The sequence below is a fragment of the Cyprinus carpio genome, chromosome B5 (genome assembly GCF_018340385.1).
Source record: "Cyprinus carpio isolate SPL01 chromosome B5, ASM1834038v1, whole genome shotgun sequence".
Classification (NCBI taxonomy): domain Eukaryota; kingdom Metazoa; phylum Chordata; class Actinopteri; order Cypriniformes; family Cyprinidae; genus Cyprinus; species Cyprinus carpio.
Genome location: NC_056601.1, coordinates 20,142,566 through 20,157,190, shown reverse-complemented (window position 1 = coordinate 20,157,190; position 14,625 = coordinate 20,142,566). Strand labels below are relative to the sequence as shown.

General features: G+C 38.6%; 1 protein-coding gene and 1 pseudogene across 1 annotated transcript; one reads left to right on the top strand and one right to left on the bottom strand.

The window, feature by feature from the left end:
- The first annotated feature begins 964 nt into the window (after window positions 1-964).
- On the top strand, window positions 965-6,252 carry LOC122137356 (annotated as a pseudogene).
- A 329-nt stretch (window positions 6,253-6,581) lies between these two features.
- LOC109082350 (gelsolin-like) lies at window positions 6,582-14,169 on the bottom strand. The gene is made up of 16 exons (XM_042724825.1): window positions 14,020-14,169; window positions 11,591-11,787; window positions 11,330-11,484; window positions 11,022-11,183; window positions 10,772-10,921; window positions 10,264-10,353; window positions 10,043-10,175; window positions 9,645-9,949; window positions 9,393-9,526; window positions 8,737-8,827; window positions 8,263-8,433; window positions 7,952-8,126; window positions 7,711-7,832; window positions 7,523-7,600; window positions 7,378-7,438; window positions 6,582-7,288 (listed from the first exon to the last, which is right to left on the bottom strand). Exons 2-16 carry the CDS (start codon window positions 11,781-11,783, stop codon window positions 7,119-7,121), a joined length of 2,190 nt encoding a protein of 729 aa, XP_042580759.1. The 5' UTR covers window positions 11,784-11,787; window positions 14,020-14,169; the 3' UTR covers window positions 6,582-7,118.
- Window positions 14,170-14,625: the final 456 nt, after the last annotated feature.

Sequence of the window (14,625 nt, the reverse complement as noted above, 5' to 3'; positions counted from 1 at the left end):
AACTGTTGTTCAGTTAGGTACACTGTAAGAAAAAATATTTAGAAACACTGAAAAGGTATACTAGTCATTTTCTGCCAGGATGTTATCCTTTAAGTTGTAACCCTGTAAGCTTAATACACAAAATACAATGTGGAATTTCAAACACAGGTAAAACACCTGTGAAAAATAAATATGGATTGTTCCTTCATACAAACAGTACACTGTGTCCTATTTTTACAGACTTTTGTGTATCATACTAACTACCAATACACTGCTTAAAACTATAATTGTTCAGAATGTGCAGTTTTACTGGTTAATAAGAAAATAAATAAAATGTGTAACTGTTCAATAATTAAATGTTGTAAAAAAAGGGTCATAAAGATTTTGTTACTTTTACAGATTGAAATATTTTAAGGTTTATATTTTTTATGAACATAAAATTTAAAAAATATCTTTCGCTGAGATTTGAGTAATCTTGTGTATTCTATGTAAAAACGCTGTTTTGTGTAATGGTTATGCAATGACGTCATCACGCAAGGACATCACAACGTCTTTTAGCAACTTTTGGCAACAAATCAATCTGTCTTTAGCAACTTCCCCTGAAAATTACTTTACATCATTTGCCATAGCCCTTTGCACGGCCGGTGCTTTTTTCAATGTTCCTCTCAGACAAACCACAGAGCGAATATTTTATTATTTTTTATTTAAAGAGATTTGCATATTAGTCTGTTTTATTCTAAGAGTATGTAAGATGGTTTTCAAAAAAATATTAATAGTAAACGGTCAGCTTTTTCTGTGGTGATTTGGGTGTTTACACTGTGTGCTCCTGAGCGTGACCTAAAACATGGCGGAATCAAACGCGGCGTGACGTAGATTCCCATTCTCTGTAGAAGATTGGAAAAACGTTGCCTGGTCTGGTGAGTCTCGATTTCTGCTGCGACATTCAGATGGTAGGGTCAGAATTTGGCGTAAAGAACATGAAAGCATGGATCCATCCTTCCTTGTCTTAATGGTTCAGGCTGGTGGTGGTGGTGTAATGGTGTGAGGGATATTTTCTTGGCACACTTTGGGCCCCTTAGTACCAATTTAAACACCACAGCCTACCTGAGTATTGTTACTGACCATGTCCATCCCTTTATGACTACAGTGTACCCATCTTCTGATGGCTACTTCCAGCAGGATAATGCACCAGGTCACAAAGCTCAAATCATCTCAGACTGGTTTCTTGAACATGACAATGAGTTCACTTTACTCAAATAGCCTCCACAGTCACCAGATCTCAATCCAATAGAGCAGCTTTGAGATGTGGTGGAACAAGAGATTCTCATCATGGATGGCAGCCGACAAATCTGCAGCAACTGCGTGATGCTATCATGCTCTACATATATCACAGTACAGGTGCATCTCAATAAATTAGAATGTCGTGGAAAAGTTCATTTATTTCAGTAATTCAACTCAAATTGTGAAACTCGTGTATTAAATAAATTCAATGCACAGACTGAAGTAGTTTAAGTCTTTGGTTCTTTTAACTGTGATGATTTTGGCTCACATTTAACAAAAACCCACCAATTCACTATCTCAACAAATTAGAATACTTCATAAGACCAATAAAAAAATAAAATAAAAAACATTTTTAGTGAATTGTTGGCCGTCTGGAAAGTATGTTCATTTACTGTACATGTACTCAATACTTGGTAGGGGCTCCTTTTGCTTTAATTACTGCCTCAATTCGGTGTGGCATGGGGTGATCAGTTTGTGGCACTGCTGAGGTGGTATGGAAGCCCAGGTTTCTTTGACAGTGGCCTTCAGCTCATCTGCATTTTTTGGTCTCTTGTTTCTCATTTTACTCTTGACAATACCCCATAGAGAATCAGGTCTGGTGAGTTTGCTGGCCTGTCAAAGCACACCAACACCATGGTCATTTAACCAACTTTTGGCAGTTTGGGCAGGTGCCAAATCCTGCTGGAAAATGAAATCAGCATTTTCAAAAAGCTGGTCAGCAGAAGGAAGCATAAGGTGCTCCAAAATTTCTTGGTAAACGGGTGCAGTGACTTTGGTTTTCAAAAAACACAATGGACCAACACCAGCAGATGACATTGCACCCCAAATCATCACAGACTGTGGAAACTTAACACTGGACTTCAAGCTACTTGGGCTATGAGCTTCTCCACCCTTCCTTGAGACTCTAGGACCTTGGTTTCCAAATGAAATACAAAACTTGCTCTCATCTGAAAAGAGGACAGTCCAGTTCTTCTTCTCCTTAGCCCAGGTAAGACGCCTCTGATGTTGTCTGTAGTTCAGGAGTGGCTTAACAAGAGGAAAACCACAACTGTAGCCAAATTCCTTGACACGTCTGTGTGTGGTGGCTCTTATTGCCTTGACCCCAGCCTCAGTCCATTCCTTGTGAAGTTTACTCAAATTCTTGAATCGATTTTGCTTGACAATCCTCATAAGGCTGCGGTTCTCTCGGTTGGTCATTTTTCTTACACACTTTTTTCTTTCACTCAACTTTCTGTTAACATGCTTGGATACAGCACTCTTTGAACAGTCAGCTTCTTTGGCAATGAATGTTTGTGGTTACCCTCCTTGTGAAGGGTGTCAATGATTGTCTTCTGGACAACTGTCAGATCAGCAGTCTTCCCCATGACTGTGTAGCCTAGTGAACCAAACTGAGAGACCATTTTGTAGGCTCAGGAAACCTTTGCCGGTGTTTTGAGTTGATTAGCTGATTGGCATGTCACCATATTGTAATTTGTTGAGACAGTGAATTGGTGGGTTTTTGTTAAATGTGAGCCAAAATCATCACAATTAAAAGAACCAAAGACTTAAACTACTTCAGTCTGTGTGCATTGAATTTAATACATGAGTTTCACAATTTGAGTTGAATTACTGAAATAAATGAACTTTTCCATGACATTCTAATTTATTGAGATGCACCTGTATATTTACACAGATGACCACAAAAAGAAGAAAAACTAAAATAAGAAACTGGAGATTGTAAGCCTGCAGACACCTACAGACAAAAAGAAATTTAATGAAGGAGTGGAGGTTGTCACAAGCCTGCATAAAGTAAAAGATAAGAAAACACCCACAGCAGAGTCACAAGAGCCTCAGAAGCCTGCTAAGAAAAAGAAAAGGAGAGCAAATGTGACACAAGCAGACTGTGAGGACAAGGCACAAGAAGAACAACCTGTAATCATCACAGAACATGAGGAAGAACCTGCCTTACTAATTAGTATTAGAAAGCGCAAAAGAAGGTGAACGTTGTTGGATGAACCAGAAGTTGATCCCAATCAACTGAATGAACTGAAAGAATTTTGTCCTAAAATTGAGTCCAAAAGCTCACATGAAATCAGTAAAATGATCATGTATGATTTGCCGAGGTTCAAGGAATTCAGAAAGCAAGGTAGGCTGATTCTATCTAATCTATTAATATTTTTGATTTGTCAATCTCAAACGTTAGAAATAATACTTTAATTTATTATTAGTCAGATAAGCCTATATAACTTATTTATACATGAAGATTAATGTCATAAATGTATTTTGTCCATATAAAAGAAGGCTAATAATTTTTCCCGTCAATTATTCACACTTGTGTCCATAGGCATCATGTTGAGGCATGGAAGATTCTCTAATGCAGAAAACAAGAGGTTAAGACAGAATGTTAGAGTTTCTATCGCTCTCATAGGAGTGAAAGATGCTACCAAGCTCTTTCATCCAAAACATTTCCCAGAAGAGAGACAGGAATTGACAAAGATGAAAAAGGTCTACAAGTTTTTTTAAAAGATAAGTGAGTCACAACAGTCACATTGGATTCACTCACGTCTCTGTTGATTTTGTTTTGGAAAGGTCTAAGGTCATCATCCTCACCCTCATCCTGCAATATTTAAACTTTTTTTTCTGTAGAGAGATAATACGAGACATGCTAGTCTTGCGTCCCAGATATGCCTTTACACGTTATTTGCAGGAAGATTTTATTTGTTATTTATAGTCTACCCAAATGAAAATTCTCACCCTCATGTCGTCCCATGTACTTAGAATTTTCATTTTTGGGTGGAGTATTTCTTGGAATATAAAGACTTGTTATATTTAAATACATATTGAACATTGTAATAGGCTATACTAAAAAAGGTAAAATTTTCATCGTTTAATCTGTCGTCATCTTTTTTCAAATCAAATTTGAACAGTGGAAGGAATTCCCAGTCCTTGCCATGATGTTTTTGGCAGGGGAAGGATAGTTTTTGATGGTGGAAACTAAAAGGGAAGGTAAATGAAATTACAGGTATTTGGTCTTAGAAAATTGATCTGCTCTGCTTTTTATTTTTGTTCTGTAATAAACCTCAGTGGTTCCTTTTCTTAAAAGATTTACAAGAGTCATCATCAAATCATTGCCTAAGTATCATTCACTGCATGGCAGTAACTGGCAAAAGATCTCTGAGCTGACAGGTCGAAGTTCTTACTCTCTTGAGAAACTTAATACAGGTAAGTCTGATTCAGCAAGCTGCTTTTCTACTGTAAATTTCCAACATTGTAAATTCTAGGGTTAATGATGGTTGGTCATTTGTATCTCATCAATTTGCATCACACAGCTAGAAAAAGTGAAAGTGACGTGACATACAGCCAAGCATGGTGACCCATACTCAGAATTCGTGCTCTGCATTTAACCCATCCAAAGTGCGCACACACAGCAGTGAACACACACACACTGTGAACACACACCCGGAGCAGTGGGTAGCCATTTATGCTGCGGCGCCTGGGGAGCAGTTGGGAGTTTGGTGCCTTGCTCAAGGGCACCTCAGTCGTGGTATTGCCGGGCCGAGACTCGAAACCCACAACCTTAGGGTTAGGAGTTAAACTCTCTAACCACTAGGCCACGACTTCCCCAAAGTGGGCAGAGGTCTGCAAAGTAGGAGCAGAGACATTTGAGGGCTGTGCGAGACCATATTGTAACAGTGCTGAAATCTGAGTCCCCTAATAAAACAACACCAAAAAGAGTCAGTAGAGAAATACCAAAAATTGCCCTAGTTCAATATTCTCTGAAGTTTAAAACTCGATGTTGGAGCAAATGTATAAAGAAATGGTGAGAGAGTCATTGAAAACTTGTATTAAATGGTGGCATGTTTAATACATGTTAAGGAATTCTCTATTTGTATAATCAGCATTGTCCCTGAATTTTCTTTTTCACCCCTAAGGATCTCCATCCTCGCTGAGCAGATGTCTTCAGGGACTTGTTGGAGAAGGAAAGCTCAGGAGGCCAAAATCAGACTCATTAAAGCGTAAGATATCTTGTTTTTGCATGCTTGCTTTGCTTTTGTTATCCTGACATGTTTTTCTTTATCTGGCTTCTATGTCATGTATTCACACAAAATGTATCAATTGCAAGCGGAGGATATTATGGACGTCAACTGGGATGATCTCACAGCTGTTTTCGGGTGAGGATTATATGCAGTTTGGGGTGGGTGATGTGGCAAATAGTATACATTTCTTTCGTCAAGATCACGATTTATGATCTTATCATGATTCTTTTGGTTATCATGGCTCTTTTGATTTTCTTGGTTTTTAAGACTCCATTTAAAAATTTCTCCATTTAAAAAATATAGCCCTACAACTAGGAAATCATTTAAAAAAGATTAAAAGGGATACTTCACTCAAAAATGAAAATTATTTTATTTAATCACCCTCAAGTTGGTCCAAACATTTAAAGAATTTTCTTTCTTCTGTTGAGCACAAAACAAAATATTTTGAAAAATGTTTGAAACAAGTGATTGAATTTACAAGGTCTTTTATCTTTGAATGGATTTTTAAAATTATTTCTGTAGTTTGTTGGTAAATAATGTCTTGGCAACATTCATCTTGTCTCTTTGTATATAACTATGATATTATATCCATTAAAACCCAGATTAATTGAAACCTTGCTGTTGTTGAAAGTATATTTGTTGAACATTGGAATCTTTTCCGATGATATGTGAATTTCATAATCTCTGTAGATTACCATGGTGATATTGCTAGTTTCGGAATAAAGAAAATCCTCTAAGGAGTTAAGTAGAGTAAATGGCATCTGAGCAAAATTACACAGGTTACATTATTCAGTTTCCCAGTAAGTAACTAGAATAATGCACCTGCTTGTTCAGGCATGATGATGCTGTTGGTGGTGTAAACAAGCTTGGTGTCACGTCTTTGTCCTTTGTCTCATAGGGATGTTCCTCCAGCAAGCAAAGTGGCACCAGCTTAAAGTTTGCTATGTGCCTGATTGGAAGACTAAGTGTTTTGGAGTTAGTGTGTTCATTTATTTCACATTAGGTTGTAGTTGTAGATCCAGCATTGTTTTCTTCTATAGTGTACTCCAGAGATGGAAACTGAAGCTGCAAAAAATGGTTTCTTGAGTCTTGTAAATCAATTGACTTTAAGTCTAAAAGGACTTCAGGGACTTGATAATGTCCCTAATGGAAAATAATGGATGTTTGTTGTACATTTAAATAATAATTAAAAAAAACTGGATGTAAAAACCTACATCTCGTAGGTCATGTAAGGATTTGACTACGATTTACCTACTGAATGTCTTTTAATGTATTGTATGTCTATGATGTTGTTCCTTCCAGACATTGTTGACTTCCTTTATGAGAGATACTTGCCAGGCCTAATGAAAGATTGTGAAGACCTTGATGACAGTGAGCTGAAGGTTGATCAGAAGCAGAGCTTCCTTCTATCTGACATTTTTCGGGACATTAATGAGGATCATTGCAGCGAACATTATGAGAAGAGTGGCCAGAAAGAGGACGACAAGTCCACTTGAACTATGTTCAGATCAGTCACACTAGTGATTGTGAGTAATATTCCACAAGTAAAGAGAGAGACATTTTCAAGATTTACATGTAAAAGATGTATGATAATTTCCTTTTTTTGTTAACCCATTTATTTTGATGAAGAACTGAATAAACAGTTTTTATTATTAGGTCTTGTAAACAAGGACATTTTTCCTTTTCCCATATGAAGGTAAAACAAGAATGAATGAGGTTAACAATAGTTGGTAAATCAGTTGAGAAATGTTAGGTAATGTTAAGTGTTTATAGACTATTTTAATCATTCGATCAAACAAGCAAACAAACAACTCTGTCCCTTCAGCCCTACGAGTCATCAGTTTACATTTTCAAACCAGCCATGGCCCGTTCTAGTGGGTTAGAACTCCAGAAGTCATGGTCCCAACCCAGGAACCACCCTGTAAAGGTGGGGGGTTCAAAGCCCTGCTTCACTGTAACAATGGGAGTTCTCTTGTCCCTGCTGGCAGGATCTGATTCAATATATTTGGCAGCTATATTAGGAGAGACAAAGATAAAGATAAATTGTTAGCTAATGAAAACTGTAGCAAAATGTTGCAGATGAAAATGGGATACTTCTCACCTGAAGTCAAAGCTTCACTTTTTTCATCTTCATTAGCTTCATTTCCGATCCAAACAAAGACTGGAGAAAATGGTTTCAAGCATTACAGTGTTAGTTTTCATTTTCTTGAGTGCATTTTATTGTCGCGCACACAAACACATTTTACCTGATCCCATGTGTCCAGAATCATGACATCATCTGGAGCCAAGTCCTCTTGGGTCATCTCTCCTGGCACCTCTTCAATCTAGATTGGCACAGAACGAACATAAATTGTGAAAAATGCAAGATTCTTTTCTGTTTTCATGGTCTATGTTCAGTGGACTAGAAGTTGAACCATTCAACATGGAAACTCACAAGGAATTGTCCTGTCTTGTTAGAGCATGCAAAAAGCCTAGGAGGATGGGTGTCCATTTTGCTCTTGAGCCTTTCAGAAGTGCGATACTCTGCTTTTCCTCCAAGAGCACTCCAGAAGCCATCTACATAGAAATTTGAGAAAGAACAAGAGTTGTTCAGTATGGGTTCATCCATATTCTGAATGCAACTTTTAAATAAGTACAGTAAAACATTCCTCTACCAATGACAGAAGTACACCTACCTCCCTCTGCTCCTTCTGACATCTCTGAAAGGTCCACTCCTAAAATGCTGCCAAGCTTTTTGGCTCCATTCTTTTCTGCATTACTTGCACCATGACCCAGCCACAGCATAGAGCCTGAAGCAGTCACCAAAACAAAGGCATCGTTGGAATTGAGGCTGGAGGCTACCGGCTCAACCTGTTTCAGGCAAAGTGTGCAACAACTGTCAATAGAGAACCAATTTTGCATATATTTTCAAAAGAAGAACATTTAACAAAATGAAACTGCGTCATTAATGATACATTCAAAGCACATGTCCATTCTTTTCACTCACCTCAACAGCTCGTGTGTGCCCAGCAGGATTGGCACGAACTTGGAAAAGGCGGATTGCAGAAGCCTTAGATTGGCCACCCTCTCGTGAAGTCCCACCCTTGTGCACCACCATTGGCTTCCCGCCAAAGATACTCATGAGATGAGGGGGTTCTTTGCCTTCAATTACTTGCACTTCATAAACATTCACATTCAAACTGGTGTTACTAATTAGTTTTGATGGTATATATCAAGGATGTCCAATTCTGCTCTTGAAGGGCTACTATACTGCAGAGGTCCAATCCTGATGAAACACACCCAAACCTGCTAATCAAAGACTTCAGGATTACTAGAAACCTTCAGACAAGTGTGTAAAAACTCTGGAGCTAAACTCTGCAGGACATTTGCCCTACAAAAGCAGAAGTGGACACCCCTTTTCTCTATTTCAATAGACATCAAGTAGGTGAATATTGTAATCGATGCAACAAGCAAATGTCACCTGCACAGGACTCCCACCGAGCTCTGTATCAAGCTGGGCAGCCAGAATGGCAGAAGCCCCCTTCTCATCTTGACTGGACTCTTCCCCCTGCCTGCGGACATAACAAACAATCCCATTTAATGAGTTTGTTTGCCCATGTTAGCTTTAGGAAATAATGTTTAAACTTATTTGGCTTGCTGTCCATTGATGAGGGGCTGGATGAAGCAGCTTCAGCTCAAGCTCTGATATACCCCCACAGAGGCTTGATATAGGATGATTACGAAGGGCAAGGTACCCAAGATGAAGGTGGAGATTAGGGAATGTGGAGGGATGCTGGAACAGCTGAGGCTGGAGAGAGGTAAGCAGCTGCTTATATACTCTGGCTGTTGATTGAAAGATTAGATGGGCTCGCTCCTCCCTAACTTGCGTATAGGAACTTCATTTAATAAACCTTTGATACAGTGATGACTCACATATTGACTAATATAAACCTAGCAGGGCTAAGAGATTCCGGATTTGATATACTGATTTGCAGAGATACATAACAACCATGTTCTGTAACATGAGCAGACAAAGCCCTTGGCTTAGGACCAAATTCTTTGGCATTTACTTTATTTTCCAGGTTCAGCATTCATAAAGGGCTGAATGAATTCCAGAAGTAGGTCTATAGCTCTTACCATATATATATTATCTGCCCCTGACGTCCCCCATGCTTGTAGTGGTACAGGATGATATAACTGTCTCCTCCAAAGAACTGCCCATGAATGGATGGGTCAACTGGTACCTTGTCTGATCCCTCAATGCGCCAAATCTTTCCAAAGCAACAAAACAAGACAAATTGTCCATTATTTTGTCTACATAATAAACTAAAAAAAAAAAAAACACTTGATCATTACAATCTGTTGTACAATATTACAGAACACATTTACCTTTTTCTCACCCTTTCCATCATCTACCATTCCATGCTGAGCAGCCATTGCCTCCGATTTGTGCAAAGATGATGCATCAAAGGGCACTTTCTTGATCTTGGCAATTTTGTTAGGCACATAGGCTTGTCCCATACCCTTTGTCTGGTCTGTATCCTGCCAGAACTTGAAGAACTGTTTGAAGAGAGGAGTCTCTCCATTCTCAGGGATGATCTGGACTTCAGTGTGTTTGGGATAGCCCATCTTACTGATGAAGTCCTCAGCAGCTTTCATACCTGCACTCCGCTCTTCTTTATTAGCCTCTTTACCTGTTATATTAAATAAATAAAAGGTCAAGATTTACACTTAGGCATGATCCAAATTAAAATTTTGAATTAATTTTATTGATTTGCTGAGCTGACCTTTCCAGACAAATATCTTGCCATTGGAACCATGGTCCAAGATGAAGCAGTCGGTGGACTGCAGTGCACTCTGGGTAAAGGGGTTTTCTTCAGCCACCAAAGTGACCGACATACTCCCACTGGCGTCTGACACCTAGGTAATAATGAGCACAAGAATAAACCATTTTTGTAAAATTTTCAGTATTTCTCACAGAAAACCTAGAGAGTGTAGCTTACTGTACCTTGTACAATTTTGCAGACTTCCTGTTGGATGCATCAGTCTTGGTGTCTTCAGTCTGTGCATCAGGAAGATCAGGCTTTGGTCCAAGTATCTGACAAAATATAGTAAAGCATTTGCATTCAGAAAATCTTGAATCCTTACTAAAATCTAAAATACACTACACAATGTTTGGCCTGATTTCTGACGATTTGCAGTCTTGGAGTCAACACTACTAGCTAAGCCAATTTAGAGCCAGTTCAGTTCAGTCAAATGTTAAATATGTTTGATATTTTACAAACTTTTACTTTTAGGAATAAGGCAAATGTCTCTATGCGAGTTTATTTTGTCCAGAATGACGGTCTGGAAGCGTGTGATCTTCAATTGTATAATATTTGATATCCAGTTCCTCTCTGTAACCATTTACAAAGTCCACAAGTGTATGATGCTTTTTTTTTTTAAATGTTGTGTGGAGTATTCTAGCACTATATCGAAAATGACTGAATAAAACGTCTTCTTTTTATTATACTAACCGTTAGTATCTTCTCATTTTCTGATCCTTCTTCACATACATAAAGTTTAGCTCTCCCACAACGTTCATTATCACGAATATCTTTGGAAACACTGGTTGCCTTCAGTCTCTCAAACTGGTTACACTTGGACCCACACCATTGGTATATCTCCTGATGCAAGTATAAAAGAAATAGCATGAATACATTGGATACCTTATGATTAAATGTAAGAGAAAAAGCAAAACATTCATTCATTCATGACATCTTTCACCTGTCCAAAGTCTAGGATGAAGCAATCACCCTGGTTGAAGCTGTCCCAACTCACAGGTACCTCAGTGGCCCGGACCACACGTCTACCACTCACATGGAGAACTCGCTTAACATTCACTTCACCGGAAGCTACGTGTTTAAATCCAGAGGCAACTCCACCTTGCTGAAGAAATTAAAAGCAGTTTGGTAAGAAAAATGACTTAGCATTTTGCTATTATGAACTGACCAAGTACCCAAATACATTTTGCATGAGACTCCATATTTGCATATTATGCATCAAAGCATGGTAAACGTATTAACTCTACCCACCATGTATTTGAGGCCTGATTTGAAGTAGCCTACAAAGGTTTTTGACTCGTATCCCTGTACTTCTCTGTACTGGATGGGTTTTCCTCCAAGGAAATCATCCATTTGGACGGTGAAGATAGCAGCTGCCCCACTCTCATCCATTGAGCATTCATCACCTGGAGATGCAATTAACAATGTTCATAAATAGGTTTTCAGTGAACTTGCACACCATTTACCCAGTGCACACAGAGGACCTTGCATTTACACTAACCACAGTCTCACCTATCCAGAAGTGAAGGTCATATTGTAGATTTCCAGAGTTTTGCTTTATGGTATTGAGGATTATGTAAGTATCGCCTGTGTAGAAGCCACCATGAAGATTCTTCTGGACAGGCACCAAATCCATGTTCTCAATCCTCCACACCTGCAGTCCTGGCTGCTTTCCTGCCTTCTCAAATTCAGGGTGGTTCACCATGGTGCTGTTTGAAAACAACAACTATTGTAACAGCTATACACAATAGCTGTATTTTGCATGATCTTGTGTTCCACATAGTCTATTGTTGAGAATAAGATCAAATAGAGCAGGGATGTCAAACTCAGTTCCTGGAGGGCCGGAGCCCTGCAGAGTTTTGTTCCTACCCTGCTTCAACACACATACCATGTAGCTTTCAGATAAGCCTGAAGGACTTGATTAGTTGGATCAGGTGTGTTTAATTAGGGTTGAATCTAAACTATGCAGGGCTGTTTCTATAAAGTTGACAGCCTGTAAGTATGTTTTTTATATTTAAATAATTTGCCAATGAAGATTCAAATGCGAGTTTTGAGCAGTAGAGTAGGCTTGTTTGTCATTTCTCAGATCACAGATGCAGACATGGTTTTATGTTTAAACAGCAATATACGCAAAGCAACGCGTAAAAAGACAGTATAAGTCATTATAACCAGTAATTATGTCCCCACTGGATGCAACAAATGCGTCATTTGTAATGGGATTTATTGGTTTTGTCTCGTCTAGTGATGTCCAGATCGCGAACGAATCTTTCTATTTAACCGGATCTTCTTAGTGAACCGGTCGAACCAATTCACCAAATCGAACCGAATCGTTTGAAATCGTTCGGGTCTCTACAGTACGCACTAATCCACAAATTACTTAAAGTCTGCGTGAACCGGTGTTGTGCCCAATTCTGACCCCCTGCTAGATTATTACCCCCCTAGTATTGGTAGGTTTAGGAGTAGGTTTGGGGGAGGGGTTAGGATTAGAGGTGGGGTTGGGATTAGGCAATCAGGTAGCGATTTGAACGAGGGGGGTAATAATTTGGCAGGGGGTCAAAATTGGGCACAACACTGGAAGTTGCAACTGACTTTTCTCCATTGTTGTGACGTATTTCCGAGAGAAACGGAATACTAAATGAGGAAAAATAGTGGGAGTGGCTTTATTTTCCAACTAGCACCTGATTGGATCTAGAACCAAAAATGCACCTCCTCGCCATCTCTCCTTTCACGCGCTGTCAATGCTCGCAAACACACAGGCAGCCTGTCTCCCGTCAGTTGGAGGGGTGTGGTTACGGATGCTAAGCAGACACCCAAACCGTCAAACCTACGTCATCAGGGAAGGTCCTCCAATGCAGAGGGGAGGGGCATTTTCAGATTTTGATTAATGATTAGAAGCCAAAAAAATGTTTTGTGTGGATTGACTTGCATGGATCAATTTAGGCAAAGTAAATATGGTCAATTTTGATTTCAGTTGGAGTTTAAGTTATTTGGTTTATAAACGTGCCTTACACTCCCTCTGACACGAAATAAACCAATATCCCGAGTTAATTAGTTACTCCTAACAGATGTGCACAATCAGACTGGCCTGGGAGCCGGCATCATAAGTTAAGGGGCATAATATTTCCATCACACGCTTGAGGCATTCGACCAATCACAACGCACTGGATAGCTGGCCAATCAGAGCACATCTCGCTTTTTCAGAATGATGAGTTTTGTAAAAAACGACGTGTTTCAGAAGGTGGGGCATAGAGGAGAAACAATAATGTACAGTATGTGGAAAAAAGGTTTTTTTTTTTTTTTTTTTTTTTTTTTACTTTAAACCGCATAAACACATTACATTACACCAAATACACAAAATTATGTTCTTTTTAGCAGCATCGTATGACCCCTTTAAAATTGTACTAAAGCTTCCACAAATTCAGACCGCTGGCCTGGTATGATGTGGGTGATGAGGTGGACGAGTCTTGTCATGCCCTCAGGCACAGATCTCCACCCCCAATGGAAAAAGGAACCGTCACAAAGGGCGGGTCTCTCCTACTTACTGCAGAGGTGAAATGCTCAACAATACACTTACTTCAACACTTGTTGAACATCTTTTGACATAAACTGACATAAAATGCAGTTTATTGGTTACTATAGTGCTAACATCATAATTAGCTGTATTTATAGAGAAAAGTATTTTTTTTTAAATACCACTGGTCTATAACAGATCAGTTTAGTTTTAGTTTAAACAGTTAGAATAATGCATTAATAAATGCAATAAATAATAATACTTTACCTACCCTAAATAAGTGATGCTTGAGAAAAATAAAAAAACAATAGCTTAATAACTAATTATTAATAAAGAATTAATAATCAGATGGTTACTATGCATCAGGAAACAAAATAATGTTTTTCTTTCCTAAAACACCATCAAATGCTACCCATCGAAATAGGCCTACCTGTTGGTCAAAGCTTTTTTAAAGGTATTATCAGCAGATGAGTCTGGGACGACAGCTGTAAGTTTGAGCAATGAACTTCCGCAGGTACTGGGAGTATTCAACAGGTTGGTCTCATTTGCATATGAAACCCCTCCTCTTATTAGTCAGCTCTACAAACATGCATTTACTTCTGGAAAAAAAAAACTCAGTCAGTCAATAAATAATGCAGAGTTTGCAGTTTATATATTATATAATACGTGCAATATTATATGAAAGTGCACAGTAAGTGTTTCCACTGATTCAGTTGCTGGTGATTCTTCTAGGTTTGATAGCACCAGTCATAATAAAGGAGACATTATTTGTCTACAGTATAAAGGTTTTGCTTTAAAGAGCGTGTAGAATCCTACAGCGTGTGAATATTAATCTGTCCATTGATATAACAGTAAAGGGGAGACCGGGGCAAAACATTCAATCAAACTGCTAATTACTCAAGACCATATCACAAACCATTGCCTTGGCCAACTAATATTGCAACTAAAATTATAAATACATATTTATGTTTATTTAAAACGTGTGGCAGCTTGCCTCGATCTGACATGTTTGAAAAATGCACTTTTTGGCTTTTTG

Excerpts from the sequence above, each read along its gene's own strand:
- LOC109082350 (XM_042724825.1), bottom strand. The coding sequence starts at position 11,783 with ATGGTGAACCACCCTGAATTTGAGAAGGCAGGAAAGCAGCCAGGACTG. Across the intron at positions 10,922-11,021 it reads TCATCCTAGACTTTGGACAG|GAGATATACCAATGGTGTGG; the intron begins GTGAAAGATGTC and ends TACTTGCATCAG. Across the intron at positions 7,601-7,710 it reads ACAAGACAGGACAATTCCTT|ATTGAAGAGGTGCCAGGAGA; the intron begins GTGAGTTTCCAT and ends GTGCCAATCTAG.